Raw genomic sequence first — 17804 nt, forward strand, 5'->3', positions numbered from 1 at the left:
CTGTTCCAAGTTCTTGTGGATCTTGCAAATGTGACCACGGCCACGTTTGCATGTACTGTGCATGTACATATTAATTTAAATGTGTATCTAATAATTTATTTAAGATGAATACACATAAAATACACCAACAGCTCTTTTTAGACCCTTAAACCCTACATACTACATTTTGACTGTAGAAAATCTTATTTTTTTAATGGCATTTTCTGTTTGTTATTGTTATTTATATACAATATACAATACTTTATATATTTTTATTTTATTTAGGTTAATATTAATTAAGGTTAATATTTTACAATAAATGATGTAATTAGTATATAATTAGGTGCGACAGTTCCCTTTACTAGTGATTCCATTGACAGGAAGCAGCACATAAACTGAACGGACTTTTATTTTGGTGTTGTGTGATTGGCTGTTGTTGATCATGTTTACAGTCATGACTCACGAGTCCAAAATTGAACCGCGCTCGCGAACTGTTGACACATCTTCAAACAGTCCGTTTGAGTAAACATGGCGCTGCAAAGTCCCTCCGCCGGATTAAAAACCATAATTGGTTACATTTTACCAGAAGGTAAGGTTGTCCAGTCAAACCAAGATGATGTTTCAGGAAGTGAAGATGAAGAAGAGGAGGAAATACAGCCTGAATTTCTTGACATGAAAGAGATGGACTCTGTCTCATCTGGGGCAAACGTATTTAAATCTTCCGTGCCAGCGTCAAAAGAAGGTAAAATAACATTATATTTTACCAAACATGTTTTATCCTTTGGTTATCTTTTGGTTTTATGAACACAAAGTTAGCAGATCTAAAATTGCAGTAACAGCAGACTCACATCAGACACACTCAGCAAGTAAACATAGTTTTGCATTGCATTTGGTATGAAACAAAGTATCCATTGATTGTTTACGTTTTACGTAGGGTCACTGAAAAGTGAAATTAAAACATAACATTTGAATAGGCCTAAATAAAAACATAACATTTGAATAGGCTTACATTTTTTTGTACTACATGTCGAAAGTGTTTTATATTTATGTTTTTAAATTTTTAATTTATTTTTTGGAGGACATTTTTCCAACTTCAAGCATAATGTTTTCTTAAATTGTAATTTCTTTTCTTAAATTGTTTTTGAGTTTTAAATTAAAATTATCATGTAAAAGCTATATCATTTTATGATTTTTTTTTTTTTTTTTAAATTTGAACATCTCTTACCCATATGAAACGATATTTAATTTTCATTGTCAGAAGTTACAGAGGAAGCCTGTTTACAATGTACTGTTACAAGTAAAAGTAATACTTTTGAAGTAAGCCTGTTTACATAGTTACTAAATAACCTGTTTACACTAACAAGGAAAAATAATCATATTTATATATTACATCGTTGTTAGTAAAAACAATCATGGTTAGTACAGTTCACACTATGTCAAACCATTTTTACAGTTTACACTGTTTCAATTAAAATCAACTAGCCATTGTTTCTCACTCCTACAGGAGACATAAAGCTTATTTTAACAGTTAACTTTTTGTTTTTGTTTATAGACATACTTCTTTGTTTATGGACCGAACTATTAATGTTTCATGCATGTCTTATTTTCTTTTGCAGTGTCATTCATGGCCGGTAAAAAGACGTACCGGGTTGAGGGCCGTTTTCTCCTCTGTGATCCCTGGTGGGAAGTAACCTGCAAAGTTCGCCATGGCCAACGCAAAGCTTTCGTCAAAGGCTATCCCTCCTACAGCCTCCGCACCAATCTGAGATCAGAGGGACAGTCACTTGTGTCTCTTTTTCTTAAAGCATGTAAAGCACATCCTGACTTCGTTACAAAGTTCAAGCAGTGGTTGCCCGAGGACAGACATGTGGAGCTTGTCAATGTGCTGGACGTCCTGCAGGAGTTTGAAGATTCATCGCCTGAGAATAAAGTTGTGGCTGAACAGCTCAAGGCACATGTCAATTTCTCAGGTTGGAAAATGTATAGCATGTCTAGTTGTATAATATGCATAACACATAAAACAATATCAGAGTTGCTTTTGAAGTGATTTTTGGTAGAATATTATATTTAGCAACATTTTGAAAAATATGTTTTATCGTAAAACAAAGATACAAGCTATGTTTCCATCCAAAGTGGTGAATTTAATTTATGTGCAGAATTAGAATATAGCATAAAACATTGCGAATAATGCAGCATTTCCATCCGATGAGAAAAAGAATCTTCACTTTCTGGGAAATTGGCGCAAAATATCTGTAATAAAAATGGAAGTCTCTGCAATTTGGGAAGCATATGATTACTTTTCTTTGTTAGTGTAAATGTGTTTCCTTCGTAGTTTATGCGCATGTCGTCTTTTCGTATTAATAATGTATCCGCCTCAATTGACTGCATACGTTTTTTACTCACATTTTTAGAATTTATGCGCATCTTGGCATTTCCATCCGGATATTTTTAATGCAATATCCCAAAATGCACATAAAATTGGTGGATGGAAACATAGCTACAGAAAACGTCACAAATGCTGGTAATTTCCTAAGCCTTAACCTAATCTAAATCTAAAATATATTTTTGCACATATACATATGATTAAAATAATGATACCGAAATCATAATCACAAACCTTGTTCTTGTTAATTGTCTTTTTAAACACAGTCGCTTGGACACACGTGAAAGTCGCCAGCTTGTACCCTGCAATCATGAAATACTTGCCAACATTACTGCCGGGTCAGTTTATGGAGATAATCAGCAAAGGAAGAATGAAACACTTGCCGGGAACTTCCGAAAAAGATGATCCTACTGCACAAGAGCAGAACAATACAAATGTATTGGCCAAACTTGAGGAGCTCATTAAGACTGATGTATGGAAGTTGGGCTTCAACCATGTAAGATTACTTCCCAGGACACTTGTTGTTTGGTTTCTAAATCTAAAGCTCACATTATTTCCTTCACTATTTGAAATCCTTTAATTAATATTTTCCCACTTTTTTTCAACAGATTATGATTAAAGAATTGCATCTGATCCGGTGTGAAGCGAAAGTGGAGGCCTTCAAAGACTGTAATTTATTTTCTAGTATCCCGGTGCTCCAGCGTGACTCCTTGCTCATGTATGCGGAACTGAAAAGACACTGCAGAGCCACTGGCAGCACGTATGCCGACCGGCAGATGTTGCAGGATAAGATATCGCCTGAGACCGGAGATGAGGGTGCCTGGAATGCTTTGCATTTTCTTGAGAAACAGGGGGTGCTGATTAGGGAGGTCGAAAAGGTGGCAATTAGGAACCTCTTCGGCTATGAGAAAGGCATTGCCGAATGCTTGAGGAGCTTGGTTGAGGTAGAACCCTGGAAGATCCACTTGGATGTGAGGAAGGTTCTTCGCAAAGCGCAGTTGGATCGATTAAGAGCAAAGGCTTGTGAAAAACGCAGTATGAGGAAATCTAAGGCTGATGCAAAAATATCAATTTCAGCAGCCCAAAATGACATAGATCAGGGGGCCGGGTGTGAGCAGATGCTTCTTGATTTCGCCCAGCCTGATACTTCAAGCATGGTCCACAATGGAGGAACGGCAACACGTTGTGATTCACCTGAAATTACAAAGCTCACTATTAAAGAGGAAAGTCACACTTCAGACTCCGACGACTCAGATGACTCCACCTACATGGATATCGATCCGTCTACTATAGAGTTGGACCCCGATCAGGTGCGAGCAGCAGAAATGATGTGCGCCAACCCAGTAACTGTGATCAGTGGGAAGGGAGGTTGTGGAAAGACTACAGTGGTCAGCCTGGTGTTTAAGGCAGCCATGGAGCAACAGACAAGTGACAGGGAAGAGGTGCTGAAGGCCTGTGAGGTCTTTCAGAATGACTCTCAGGGGTCCGGTAATGGGCTGCTGTCAGACGTACACGAGGAGAAGAAAAAAAGTGAGGCTAGTGACAGTGATGAAAAGCCTGTGGAAGTTCTTCTAACTGCTCCTACAGGGAGAGCTTCTTCACTTCTTAAAAAGAGAACCGGCTTCACTGCTTATACTATGCACCAGGTATAGTTCACATAACATAACTTTACATTATACTACATTTCATAATGTAATGTTATGCAATGTAATGTTACATAACTGAAACACAACTTTACACTACATAGCATTTCATAACATAATTTTACATGACATTACATAACCTTTAATTTCACAACTTTACATAACATTAAAAAACGCAAACATGACAACTTTACATATTTCATAGCATTGCATGACTTAGACATCACATAACATTTCATAACTTCACTGTACATTACATAACATTTCTGAATGTAATGTCTTAACTTTACATAATATTTCATAACAGCATTACATGGCTTAAACAAGAGTTACATTTACATAACTTCACAGAGCATTACATAATATTTCATACTTCATATTACACTTGATTAACAATAAATGAGTCACATTAAATTAAAGCTTTGTCAGTGTTGATTGTTTCTGTTTTCCAATATGTCTTCCAAACTGTTCATTTCGATTTTAGCCAATATAGATGTTTCAGTTGCTATTGTTACCTTTTTTTAATTACACACATATTTGCATGGTTAACCCCATCCCCCTTTCTTCAGGTTTTATGGAGTTTCATGAATACAGAAAAAGATCCCAGTGGAAATCCTCAGGATTGGAAGTTCTCAAAGGTGCGGGTGCTGGTGGTCGATGAAGGGAGCCTGGTGTCTGTTCAGATCCTTCACTCCGTTCTCAGCATGCTTACCAAACATGCAGACCTCCAGAAGTTCATTATTTTGGGTAGACATATTGCATGCATAATAGTTTCTCATTTAGGGTTTATTTGCAATGTATTTATCAGCGACATATTCTGCAGTTTTAAATTTTGTATTTTGTGTCTGCAGGAGATGTGAGGCAGCTGCCCAGCATTGAGCCTGGAAACACGCTGTACGATCTGTTTGAAGGCCTCAAGAAGGTCCAGTGGGCCATTGAGATGAAGACCAACCATCGTGCCGAGTCTGAGCTCATCGTCAGAAACGCTGGACTGTGAGCAGATAGCTTGTACTCTGTAATGTTTGATGAGGAACTTAGTTCCTTGGTTCCTTATTGGTTTGTTGGCTGTGTGTATATGTTTTTATGTACAAATATGTAATTTGTAAAAATGTTGATGGTGTTTCTCAATCCTAATGACATTATGATGATTAATCATACTGCTTTTATTTCCATAATATTTCAGCATTGCAGAGATGGGTAAACAAAAACTTTACAGTCCTTTGGAGTTTGATGCCACCATAAAAATGGCGAGACCCTCCACAGTGCCATCTGACAAAAGGTTTATATTTGTCAAAATCAGTGGGGAAAATTACTCTTTTGGTAAGTGAGCAGTAATGAAATATGTGAAAAAATTTAATTGTAATTTACTTTTAAAAAATGTACTTTATTCTTTTCACAACACTTGTATAGACCTTATGTAGCCCCGCCCCTTTTCAGCGCTGCGCTCGTTGTCTTTTGTCTTCCGGTCTGTATTTTCACAGTGATCTTGCGTATTTATGAATGAACGGCTCGTTTAAAATCTTCCCGGTCTACTGACATTTGTTAAGACTCCTGCTTTAAACATTACAATCCTCATGATAACTTTTGTTAACTTTACAATAAGAAAATCCACTTCACCAGCTAATTACTCCTCGACAGCGATGCCATAGAGACATACAGAGCGACCGCAAAAACGGAAGACAATATTCTAAAGATGGCTGCGCGCTTGAATCCAGGAAGAGAAGAATTATGTGAGGTGTTTTCTCTGTCACTGTGCTGCAGAAGCACATTCTTTGCAGTAAAACTGTGAACTTGAAGGCCCAGACAATCTGAATAACAAAAGAAACACACTGATCAAAAGGAAACCAATCACTGAATTGTCCTCAGGACATTTGTGTGGGCTCCTGTGTGTCTATTGTACTGCAGGATTTCCTGAAAATACACTTTACTGTTGTCTGTGACTCATTTGATACTTTGGGTGGCTACACAGCCACCTACAATACATTTTACTCCCCCATAAGCACCTTAGTGCAACTTTTTGGCACAGCGATATGAAAATTTTGGCCGATACCGCTAACCTATAATTCTTTATATTTGAAAGCCGATAACCGACATATTGGCCGATAAATCAAAATCCAAGTTTTTATATAATTTTTGAGAGCCTGATTACAAAAATAAAAGTCTCACTATTAAAAGCCATGTCCCAAGCACACACTTATAATGATCTTCTTATTATAATTTAATGTAGCCTATATGACAGACTATATATTTCTTTTTTTAATTGATTTCAATCATGTTTCAAAATTCAAAACCATCATGGCGAACAGTACGCATCTGAAATGTCTCAGCTGAAGGAAATAATCCATTATTTATCGGCTTCAATATATATAGGTAAAAAAATATATATATATATTGGGCCGATAATGAGAACATTAAAAATGAACATATATCGGCCAATACCGATATGGTAAATTATGAATAAAAACCTAATTACAAATCAAATTCATTGTTGAGGCACCAAATAACTGTCAAACAAAATGGTATATGTCTAATTTCTGGTGCTGCTTAGGCCTCCAGAATGCCGTTAACTTCTTACTTAAGGAAGGTCCTGGACTGGAAAGTGATAAATTGTCACAATTTGTGGCTTTCAGGAGGTAAGACCGATTTAGCTTTGTCACTCTATGCTGAGATGTCAATCTTTTTAAGAAAATGCTGAGTTTGCTAAAGTTGTTGTTTTTATTGTTCACAGGAAAGACTGCGAGTTGATCAATGAGCTTTGCTGCAAGCATTATTCTCTGCATATTACAAAGTTAGTTTTCTTACAAATAAATAAGCATGACACTTTATTTTATTCCACTTCCATAGGTTGCCTTTTTAGAAGTTTATTTCTGTTTTAATATTTAGTGTAATTAATTACAGGACTCCCAAAAAGAAATTCAACTTTCAAACAAAGGATAAAGTTTGCTGCACTAAGAATGGCTATGTCTTAGACCACGAGAAGAGGAGAGATGTGACTGTCGGAGCTTCACATGATTATGCCAGATCTTCCCATGATAATGGTGGAAAACAGAGACGAGACGAACAGGCGAAGGAGAAGAAAGAGCGCCTGTGCAATGGGGAAATTTTCTTTATTGATAATGTACTGGAGTTGTATTTATCGGTTTATTTATGCATTTATTGATAATCTCAAAATTCTTTTTATGCTTTTAAATTCAAAATGCTTAACCTGAGTTGGTTTTAACTTGTCCTTGTAATTGTACACCAATCCCAGGATGTTGAGAATGTTGAGGGAGGAAAAAAGAGGCGCTACCTGACACTAGATGATGTAAATGGGCGCGTGGTGAAGTGTGACTACAGAGAACTACAGAGAGAGTGTAAACTGCGGCATGCTTGGGCAAGAACCATTCACACCTTTCAGGTATTGATGCTCTTTGTTCATCTACGGCCCTGTTCACAGCGTTTGTCTCTGCTTCATGCAAATTGCTTATTTGTTTTCTCGCTTCAGGGCTCAGAGTCTGAAACTATTGTGTACGTTCTTGGAGACAGCATTGCTCAAAACTGGCAGCATGTATACACTGCAGTGACACGCGGTCAGAAGCGAGTGTACGTGGTGGGTACAGAGAGTGACATAGAAGGAGCCATCAAGAAATGGATCACCCCACGTAACACACGATTGTGCTGGTTCGTCAAAACAACAGTTGCCAAACAAAGTCCTGAAGACTCTTTGACTCAGTCTGCCTGCAGTCAGAGTCAAGTAGAGACCCCTGTGAACCACAGTTTCGGGCCTTCACAGTCCACACCTGTGGCTCCACATTGCCCCAGCCTCCCCCAGTCGTTCTCCAGCACAAAACCTTCATGTATTCGACACCTCTACAAGGAAGAAAATGGAGAAAAACATCAAACATCCAATATTTCTTTACAAGATGACATGGCATTCAGTCAAACCTACACTTGGTCGCCCATGGATGGTTGTGATGAGCCAAGCATGGTGCAGAATGAACATGTGTCCGAATTATCCAATCAGGTTGAAGATGCAATGTTTTTAGAGACGATCAGCTCTTCCCCAAATGAAAGCAGCAGGGGCTCTAAACGGGTGATTCATGTGGACACCTGCAGTACGCCGACTAAACTACCAAAGGTAACACATACACTAGAACATTTAGAAATGATTGACAAACAATGTGCTATTTTGTAATTGATCACAAAACAATTTTACTGGATATTTGATCATTAAGATGTCATACCAGAGCTCAAAGCTTTATTGGTGCAATATGGCATTATGAAAAACGCCAAGTGTCAAAGCTGGTGTCAAGATGTTTGGACCCAGATAGGGCTTCTCTCTAAGAAAACAAAAGACTTTTCTGGAAATTAACATTTGAACTCTGTCTTGCAAAATTAGCACCCTCATCCGAGACACAATCACACTGAGTAGATCACACCTCAGTATTGTCTTATCTGCATTTCCTTCCCTTCATAGTCTCTTCCCCCCTTTCCTCTCTCTACTATTAAAACTTATATTTTGAAGTTTTATTATTAAAGTCTTCTTGGATGTGCAGAAAAAAAAATTGAATGTGTCAGATATTAATATTATGATTATAAATTCATTTAGGATCAAAATATGCAAAATTGGCACTCCATCCATAGACAACAGTGATATTATTGGAAATGTAAGTCATATACTGAATGTTTTAGGCTGAATGTGCTTAACGTTCTGTGCTCTCCTCTTGTTTCAGAAAACCACTCCAGAAGAGTCTCCGTTGTGCAGCTCAAGACTGAATCTTCTGTCCATTACGAGTCCCAGCTCCAAAACCCACGGCAGGCAGCTCTTCCGAGACGATTCATATCCTCACATTGAAAAGCCTTAGAGGGGTCATTCTCAGACCCAACATGCCAAGGCGGAAAGAACTAAATCAGTCCAAATGTGCATGTTATTTGGATTTTCAGAGGATTTGGATAAACCTGAATTAGCTTTTTACATAATTATGAATAATTTGAATAATTTCCTAGTTTCACCCTTGAGAACAACAATATCTTGTAATATATTATGGATCTGTGCAAGAGATATGCGAGTTCTAATTTCCGCTAGACATCCTTTGAAAAGTATAATTCTTAAATCATAACAATTGAGTAAAAGAAGGCTTAAATCTGAAACTGAAGTGCAATTTTTGCCATATCTATCCAAAAAAATGTTTTATGTAGACCATATTTGTAATGAAAGTCATAACTCATCCTTGTATATTACCGTATCATTTTAAAGTCACTTTTATGTTTTTATCTTTCCTGACAAACTTGTTAAGATACAAGCATGTTATGCAGTATTTTTTAAATATCCACGTTTATATAATATGAATCACAGCGTTTGTATCTATTAGGGCTGAAGCAATTGTTTGACTCTAGACTTCACAATTCAGTATACCTTAAAAACCGTTAAGGCTCAATTCAAAATCCATTTGAGGTTTGGCTGGATGTTGTAATTGTTGGCATAATTTCACTTTTTATTTTAAACCTGAAGCATGTGACAGGTTTATTTCAAAAGCTCAGTATGATGGTTGTCTAACATCACATCATCTAATAAATCAGACTGAACAATAGCAGCTTTTTTTGTTTATTCAAGCTCATTTGCATGTTTGATCTATGTATATTAAACATGCACTCAATGTTTCTCATCTTAAATGTCATCTTGTTTCTCAAATCTAATGTGCAGCTTTCATCTCTTTTAATATATTGTATGTAGATCAATTTAAAATACCCATAAAGTTAATGAAAACAGCACATTGAGTGCTTTTTGTGTTATTGATCAAAATATTCAGGGTTTTACGCCCTTACAACCTTTTACTTTTGTTCAAAATAAGTCGATTATTTCTATTTTAATATACTGGTAAAGACCCCTCTGCTATATATATATATATATATATATATATATATATATATATATATATATGTTCAATAACATAAGAACATTAATAAATACAAAAAAACGTCATCACTCTACGCCTTGCGTAGCGGTGAAATGATTGGCTTGAAGTGTTCTGCGTCGGCGTATCAGTGACGAGCAATCCCGGAAGACAGTATCGTGAAAGCTGTCAGTGAGTGTGCTGTGCAGAGCTGCTACTTGACAAATCAACCCGATTTTTAAAAGTTAATTTCATCCGGTGAGTTATATTTCACCATGTCCGCAAGAAATCCAGGAATGCATCTTGGTAAGTTGGTAAAAAAAAAAAAAAAAACCTTTAACGTTAATTAATACCGCTACTTTTTCACGTGATAGGACAGGCATTTAATTAAAAAGGACAGAAGACAGAGATTAAAGTTCTTTGCAAGCTACCAATGAGCAACATAGTGATATAACTTAAGCTATACGTTGAACATTGAACATGTAACGTTAAAGTACAACGTATATTCTTCGTGTTATGTGTGGTTAATCTTTAACTCAATCTGACCAGTTAAAACTCGCTAATTCAACCTTCATACGGCCTGTGTAGTTAATCTTAAGTGTAATTCTGGTTTTCTTTCTTCTTAACCTATACAGTTGATTCTAAACTCTCTAAATAAAATGCCCTTAATGAATTTCACATGACCCATGTGTCTCATGACACAAGTTGAGCAGAGGGAAATAACCAGACTAAACTGATTTTAAAACATCCTTTATTATTTATTCTTGCCTTATTTTAGATCTGGAATGGGTGTCAAAAGTCAGAGTCAACACTCAGGCTGTTCTTAAAAGAGCCCAGCAGATCCAGGGACGCAAAGTGGCCAAAAAACAGTGGCAGGTAAACTGTTTACAGTATTTATGGTACTCCTATTGCTTGATGCCATCTTTATTGACCTGCATTGATATTGTAGGCTGCCTGGTTGCTGAAGGCTGTCACATGCATTGATCTGACCACCCTCGCTGGTGACGACACACCTTCCAATGTCCATCGACTCTGTATGAAGGCCACACAGCCCATCCGTCACGATCTGCTGAAGAGCATGGACATGCATGACAAAGGTGCCGCTGTCTGGAGGAGTTTTGCATATACACGTATTTATTTGTCACATCATCCCTGTTGGTGCCGTGCACTTATATCTTCCGTCACTCATATTGCAGTTTGCAGTATAAAATAAACTCACAACCATTTACACCCATTAATCAAATTACTGTTAGAAGCATTTTAGATCATAGTAATTGACTAATTACTCCAGATATTTGGATCCATACAGATTACTAGTATATTTAATGACAGCTTAATGAAAAATATAAAAAAGTCTTGAAAACTCATTATTGTTCCCAAAGTGGTAGATAGTTTTATTTTTTATTTTTTTGTCTGTAAATTTATCTTTATTATATTTTATAATAAATTTATAGTATATTATTATATATTATATTATATAATATTTTATACCTTAATTTTTTTATCATAATACACTACTGTTCAAATGTTTGGGGTCATTAGGATTGTACTTTTTTGAGATAAATAAATAATTTTATTCAGCAAGGATGCATTAAACTGACATTAAAGTGACAGTAAAGACATTTATAATAAATGTCGAAATTATTTTACCACAGTTTACACAAAAAAATTAAGCAGCACATCTGTTTTCAATATTTATAATTATATATATATATATATATATATATATATATATATATATATATATATATATATATATATATATATATATATATATAAAACATCTTGAGCACCAAACCTGCATATTTCAGGGATCATGTGACAATGAAGACTTGGCTGCTGAAAATGCAGTTTTGCCATCCCAGGAATAATTACATTTTAAATGTACTAAAATAGAAAACACTTATTTTAAATTGTAATTATATTTCACAATATCTATTTTTTTTTACTATATGTTTAATCAAATAAATGCAGCCTTGGCGAGAATAAGACTTCTTTAAAAAACATTAAAAAGACCTCAAACTTTTAATGGATAGTGTATATATTTTATGTATTATATTATTTTATTTTATTAATGTTTATAAATGTTAATTATTTTATGTAATATATTATATTTTAGTGTATTGATGGTTTTCAGTTTTAGTAACATAAGTGTGTCACTGTATATCTCCCACAAGAGGGAGATAAAGCTCTTTTCACCGAAAGTTACTGGCTGAAGAGATCAGTGACTTTAACAACTTAAATTCAACCTTTTACTGAATAAAAAAATTGTAACACAATAAACATTAGACGTTAACAGAACTTAAGTGTTTTCTTTGCATTTTTGCGCTGTATTTACTTTTATGTATTTATTAAAATGGAGTCTTTGCATGAAATTACAGATTTCTTTGACTTTAAACACTGTGTGTGTGTGTGTGTGTGTGTGTGTGTGTGTGTGTGTGTGTGTGTGTGTGTGTGTGCGCGCGTGTGTGATTCCAGGAATCACGACTGCAGCTGTCTGTGTGTACCCATCACGGGTGGCTGATGCTGTAAAGTCTCTGAAGGCAGCAAACTCTAGTCTTCCTGTTGCATCTGGTAAGACATTTGAAACTGCTTATCTTTAAACACATTTCAATCCTTTATAGACATCATCCTAGAGAGGGTGCAACCGCATTGTCTCACCTCCCCTCATTCTCTTTGCTTCAGTGGCCACTGGTTTCCCTGCTGGACAGACGCCACTGAAGACCCGTCTCGAGGAGGTCCGGTTGGCTGTGAAGGATGGTGCTACAGAGATCGATATTGTCATAAACCGGACTTTAGCACTCACTGGACAATGGGCAGGTGTGTGTAACCAGGGTACTTAGGGAATGCAGATACAATTCCTACCAAAAAAATCCTCTTAAACCAGACTGTTTTCTGTTGGTTTAAAGGGGTCCTAATTATGCTTTTTTACAGTTCAACTTTCTTAAGTGTGTGATGTTGCTGTTTGAGCATGAAAAAGGTCTGCAAAGATACAATGTCCACTCCAAACAGAGTTATTCTCCATATCAGCAAGCACTGTTTCTGAACTCCCTGAAACGATTGTAGTCTTGAGTTTTCTTCTAGGAACGTACATGACACAATATTCCTCATTTAAATAATTCCCGCCCCAAGGTATGCACAAAAAAAGGCCTGGTTGAATTACGTTAGTAGTTTGTTGAAACATTTGTGACATTTCCGAAACGCTAAGTGCTTGACCAATCACAACACACTGATCCAGCCAGCCAATCAGAGCACATTGAGCTTCTCGGAAGGAGGGGCTTCATAGAGGTAGGAACTAAACAGAGCGTTACTGACAGACTTGGAAGAGAGGTGCTGCAATAATGTCAAATATGTGAAAAATAAGGTGTTTTTTGAACATTCAAGCATGAAAACCTTTTCTAGTAGACCCCAAAAACAAAATCAAGACTTTGTGAAAGGGCATAATAGTTCTTGGCTCTTCCAAACTGATCAGCTGACAATGGCCATAACCATCACACTTCTTTATATAAAAGAACAATAAAAGTACACAAAGTATGTTTTTCTTCAGTTCTACTTTGATAGCTGGTGAACATTTTTGTCTCTCATTGTTAAATGATCTCCTCAGCCCTCTACGATGAGATCCGGCAATTCAGAGAGGCCTGTGAAGACGCTCATATGAAGACCATCCTGGCAGTGGGAGAGCTGGGAACCTTCACAAACGTTTACAAGGCCAGCTTGGTGTCCATGATGGCAGGTGAGGACATTAAGCATAGATCTAAGAGGAAACTTTTAATTTTAATTCGCAGAACTGCTTGCAGTCCTGAAGTTAGAAAATAATTATTATTAAATGTTTTTTTCTATATTATGATAATAGGACAGTTCTATCACTTCACGCCCTCCAATAATATCAAAATGAATTTTAATTTAAAAATCTTTTTTTTATTTTTTTATTATTATTATATATAATAATTTAAATGATCATTATCCATTATTGTCTAATTAATTTTAAATAATTATTTAAATGTATTGATTTTTCTGTATTGTTTAATTTTTCAACCCTTGTCAGGCCCTGTCTCAAGTGGCACACTTCATATGCACTTTCAGTCTTGTGGACTTATAAAGGCTGCCGTGTGAACGTGTCCGTTAAGTCCATGAGAACGTAGTGTGTCCCATTTGTGATTTTAGGTGTCAGTAGGGTGTTCACGAGCGCCCCCTTTGCGGTCGATATGCGCACGCGTTACGTCACGAAAGTGCGGACTCGTAGTGTTTAGGGTGCCATTTGGGACAGGGCCTCAGAAGAATGCACACTTTTTAGTGTCTGTGCAGTAACAACATCCACCAGCAGGGACTAACTGCTCATGCTAACCAGCTAAATCTGACCCCCTGGTATGATCAATACCAACAGTGATGCTTGCCTTAAGCAAGTTTGATCTTTTGTCCAGAGTGTGGCGCCATTGCTCATCCTTTTCGCACTCAGCATCCAGATCTCACACACACACACACACCCACGCACACACAGAGCAGGCCAGTGACTGTATGCTTAAATAGCCATTGCACATTAAGCCGATTACTGTACCCAATTGTCAGCGGCTCTGATAGGGATCGTTATTAAAATGCATTGCTTTTGTCGCCGCGCTCATTCCTTAATCTCCCCTTGTTCCTATGAATTGCGTATGAGGTTTCTGAAATTGAATGATAATTTCACCTATTAATCTGCGACGCCGGAGCTATTTTACTCCCACGCTCTCCGGCAGTGTCCCCCCGCTCCGCCGCAAATGAATAGAGCTTCATTACTGTCGCCCGCGTTTAATAACCGTTATCCATTATCGTGTAATTAAGACTCCCCAGAACGAATCTCAAGGATTATGTCAGTTTGAGGGAGAGGGTGAGCAATAGAGTGAAAGAGTGTCGGAGGAAAGGGGAAGGGGTGGGAAAAAGAGTGGAAAAACACATAGAACGTATCTTTAATGAACTGTAAAATGTTCATCTTGTTCTGTGCGGTAATGAACAGTCATTAGACATGAGGAAGGGCAGGCGGGACTCGGGTGCTGGGGGTTAGAGCTGGTCCACAGTTTGTGGTTCATCCATTAGAAACGTCATTTTATCTTCTATTTTTATCGGAACGCTGATAAACCGTAATTGGCTATGAAGGAGAGGAAGGGAGAAATGAAAGCTCTTATTGATGAAGGAACGCACACCCTCTGAGCCCTGCCGACGGGACCATATGTTCTTGTCTAGCCTCCCCTGCCCTCGCGACTAATGTCCTGTCGGGGTTCAGAATCTGACGCCTCTCTGAAGTGCCTGAATGGAGGTGCTAAAAATGTGCTGGACTTTCGAATTTGAAGAATTGAACTTTGACCTTTCAGTCTGAGCCAAACAAGTGTCAGATGCAAGTGTTTGGCTTTTATTGACGAAGAATTAAAATACTAACCAGTGTGACCTGAAATATGCAGATGTATTAAACCACGTTGAAATGTACTCTGTGCTCTCATGTTGGTGTCATATGCTTTTGAAAATCTTGTATATGATTTCAAGAAAGGTTTTAGCTTCATGACTCTAAATGTCATGTGGTGTAACCATTAAGTAAAAATTAAAAGCATATTTTCCTTGCACCTTGAATACATGTGAATAAGTGTACACATCTTAAGGCCTGTTCACACCAAAAATGATAGCTATAAAGATAACTATAACAATAACTATATTAGCGTCCACATCAGCGGATGATATCGTTCTGTTCCAGCTCTTTAAAGCAGGATGGATTCTGATTGGCTGTCAATGGTTTTATCATTCATCAGCTGGAAAAAAAAATGACTTCAACGTTATTGTTCTTCTTTCTGTGCCGTTATTGTTATAGTTGTGGTGTGGATTCTGCTATTCTTTTATATGTAGAACAATTTTTTGAACTATATCTTTATTGCTATTGTTATAGTTATCGTCCTTGGTGTAAACGGACCTTTAATCATTTTCGTCATTTTCAAATTATCATGAATTATTAATGACATGACATTTAACAACCTTAACTAAAGATATATTGCCATAAAAAGGTACATAAAAAGATATTTTAAGAGACTTATTGTCCTTTGTCAATATATATTTTATTTTATTTATTTTTATTTATTTGCATGTTGGTTGCACCACATGACTTTTTGGATAATTTGGACAAAATAGTTTCCAATATTTATAATGAATAATATTTTAATTAAATTAATAATTCTAATAAAGTTAATGCCAAATAATTAAAAAGGTTTTCTATACATATATACATATACACATACACATACACATATACATATACATATACACATATACATATACATATACATATATATACATATACATATACATATACATATACATATATATATACATATACATATATATATATATATATATATATATATATATATATATATATATATATATATATATACATATACATATATACATATACATATATATATATATATATATATACATATATATATATATATATATATCACCCTGACATTTTTTACTTCATGCCCTCCAAAATTGGCTTTTCTCTGCCTGAACGAGGATCAAAGTGGACCATACTTCATGCCAGTAGTCAAAAGGCTTTGTATTTTCTAACCACTAGGATCGGACTTCATCAAAACTTCAACCGGCAAGGAGTCAGTCAATGCCACTTACCCCATTGCCATAGTAATGGTGCGGGCCATCCGTGACTACTACTTGAAGACAGGCCATAAGGTAAAGGACCCATTATACCCTTAAATCACCTTCTTTAACTGGAATCATCCAGCCAGTTTGACTGATCATTTGTGGGTCCTCAGGTGGGTTTCAAGCCCGCAGGAGGCATCCGTACAGCGCAGGAGTCTGTGGTGTGGCTGACCCTGATGAAGGAAGAGCTCGGAGACGAGTGGCTTGATCCTCACCTTTTCAGACTAGGAGCAAGTAGCCTGTTAGCTGACATCGAGCGCCAGGTAATTAAACCAACACTGTTTCACACTCGCAAAACCGCTCTATTCTGGCTTCAGATGTGATAAAGTGATAATTACCATCCATTATGGCTGGAAACAGACACTGTTCAGGGAGTGCGGCATCGTGACCCAGGTCACCTGTGGTGAATAGGATATAGATTAGCTCTTTTATTTATGTATTAGGCTAAATGCAGCTGCGTTTGACAAAGCTTTGTCCTCATATATAGTTTTACTGAAGCTGAACGTTATTTTAATCTAAAATTTTTATTGTTACAGATTTACCACTACGTGACTGGACGCTATCCCGCCTATCATGAACTTCCTATGGCCTGAGTTTTAAAAAAATCACAGATTTGGGCCGATGAAAGCTGTTCAGTGACAATGGAAAGACATCACACCTGTTTATTATGAAAAGAATTATAAAGAAAAGAAGTGAAATGAAGCACAGTATCTGTCCTAAACTAAGAATGTATTTTATTATATTGTCTTTTTTCAAGTTATCTTGTAGAAAAAATGCAAACCCAAGAACATTTCTGGATGACATGGTGCAACCTGAACCGTCAGAAGTAAAAGCGCTCGCTTTACGTCAGCGCAAAGGCCTCTTGCATCACTTTCTCATATCTGCGATTCCCAGCAGCAGTTGTTCCTCAGACAAGCGTACAGATCTCGTAAGCTGCACCTGGGGTTACGCTATCACTGTCCGAGGCTGATGTTATTTGACTTCCGCTGAGCTAATTTCATTAATCAAGCGCTGGATGTCAGAAGTGTGTGTTTGGGATTAATTAAGAGGGGTTAAGAGAGTTTAAATGATCAGATAAAAGCGCGTGCCAGTTAGAGCTTCGTTTGAAGACCGAGAACTTTCTTTTTCTTCTCCCTCTTTCTTCTTTAATTAAGAGATCTCGGGCCGTGCCCTTGACTGGGATGGAGGATAAATGACTGAATTAATTGCGGAATGGGGAATGAGCCGAGAGGTGCGAGCGGAGCGAGA

General features: G+C 36.8%; 2 protein-coding genes across 2 annotated transcripts; both read left to right on the forward strand.

The window, feature by feature from the left end:
* Window positions 1–414: 414 nt before the first annotated feature.
* On the forward strand, window positions 415–9578 carry helb (helicase (DNA) B). Its single transcript, XM_084111096.1, has 13 exons — window positions 415–721; window positions 1596–1949; window positions 2629–2858; window positions 2971–4008; window positions 4575–4752; window positions 4857–4998; window positions 5189–5325; window positions 6554–6638; window positions 6734–6793; window positions 6904–7123; window positions 7256–7402; window positions 7490–8122; window positions 8718–9578. Exons 1-13 carry the CDS (start codon window positions 508–510, stop codon window positions 8847–8849), a joined length of 3570 nt encoding a protein of 1189 aa, XP_083967222.1. The 5' UTR covers window positions 415–507; the 3' UTR covers window positions 8850–9578.
* Window positions 9579–10020: 442 nt separating this feature from the next.
* On the forward strand, window positions 10021–17405 carry dera (deoxyribose-phosphate aldolase (putative)). Its single transcript, XM_084111709.1, has 9 exons — window positions 10021–10184; window positions 10657–10754; window positions 10828–10975; window positions 12357–12452; window positions 12564–12698; window positions 13483–13611; window positions 16474–16586; window positions 16670–16819; window positions 17093–17405. Exons 1-9 carry the CDS (start codon window positions 10154–10156, stop codon window positions 17147–17149), a joined length of 957 nt encoding a protein of 318 aa, XP_083967835.1. The 5' UTR covers window positions 10021–10153; the 3' UTR covers window positions 17150–17405.
* Window positions 17406–17804: the final 399 nt, after the last annotated feature.

This window comes from Abramis brama (genome assembly GCF_963993115.1).
Source record: "Abramis brama genome assembly, chromosome: 4".
Lineage (NCBI taxonomy): Eukaryota > Metazoa > Chordata > Actinopteri > Cypriniformes > Leuciscidae > Abramis > Abramis brama.

Excerpts from the sequence above, each read along its gene's own strand:
- helb (XM_084111096.1), top strand. The coding sequence starts at position 508 with ATGGCGCTGCAAAGTCCCTCCGCCGGATTAAAAACCATAATTGGTTAC. Across the intron at positions 2,859-2,970 it reads GGAAGTTGGGCTTCAACCAT|ATTATGATTAAAGAATTGCA; the intron begins GTAAGATTACTT and ends TTTTTTCAACAG. Across the intron at positions 4,009-4,574 it reads CTGCTTATACTATGCACCAG|GTTTTATGGAGTTTCATGAA; the intron begins GTATAGTTCACA and ends CCCTTTCTTCAG.
- dera (XM_084111709.1), top strand. The coding sequence starts at position 10,154 with ATGTCCGCAAGAAATCCAGGAATGCATCTTG. Across the intron at positions 12,699-13,482 it reads ACTCACTGGACAATGGGCAG|CCCTCTACGATGAGATCCGG; the intron begins GTGTGTGTAACC and ends TGATCTCCTCAG. Across the intron at positions 16,587-16,669 it reads ACTTGAAGACAGGCCATAAG|GTGGGTTTCAAGCCCGCAGG; the intron begins GTAAAGGACCCA and ends GTGGGTCCTCAG.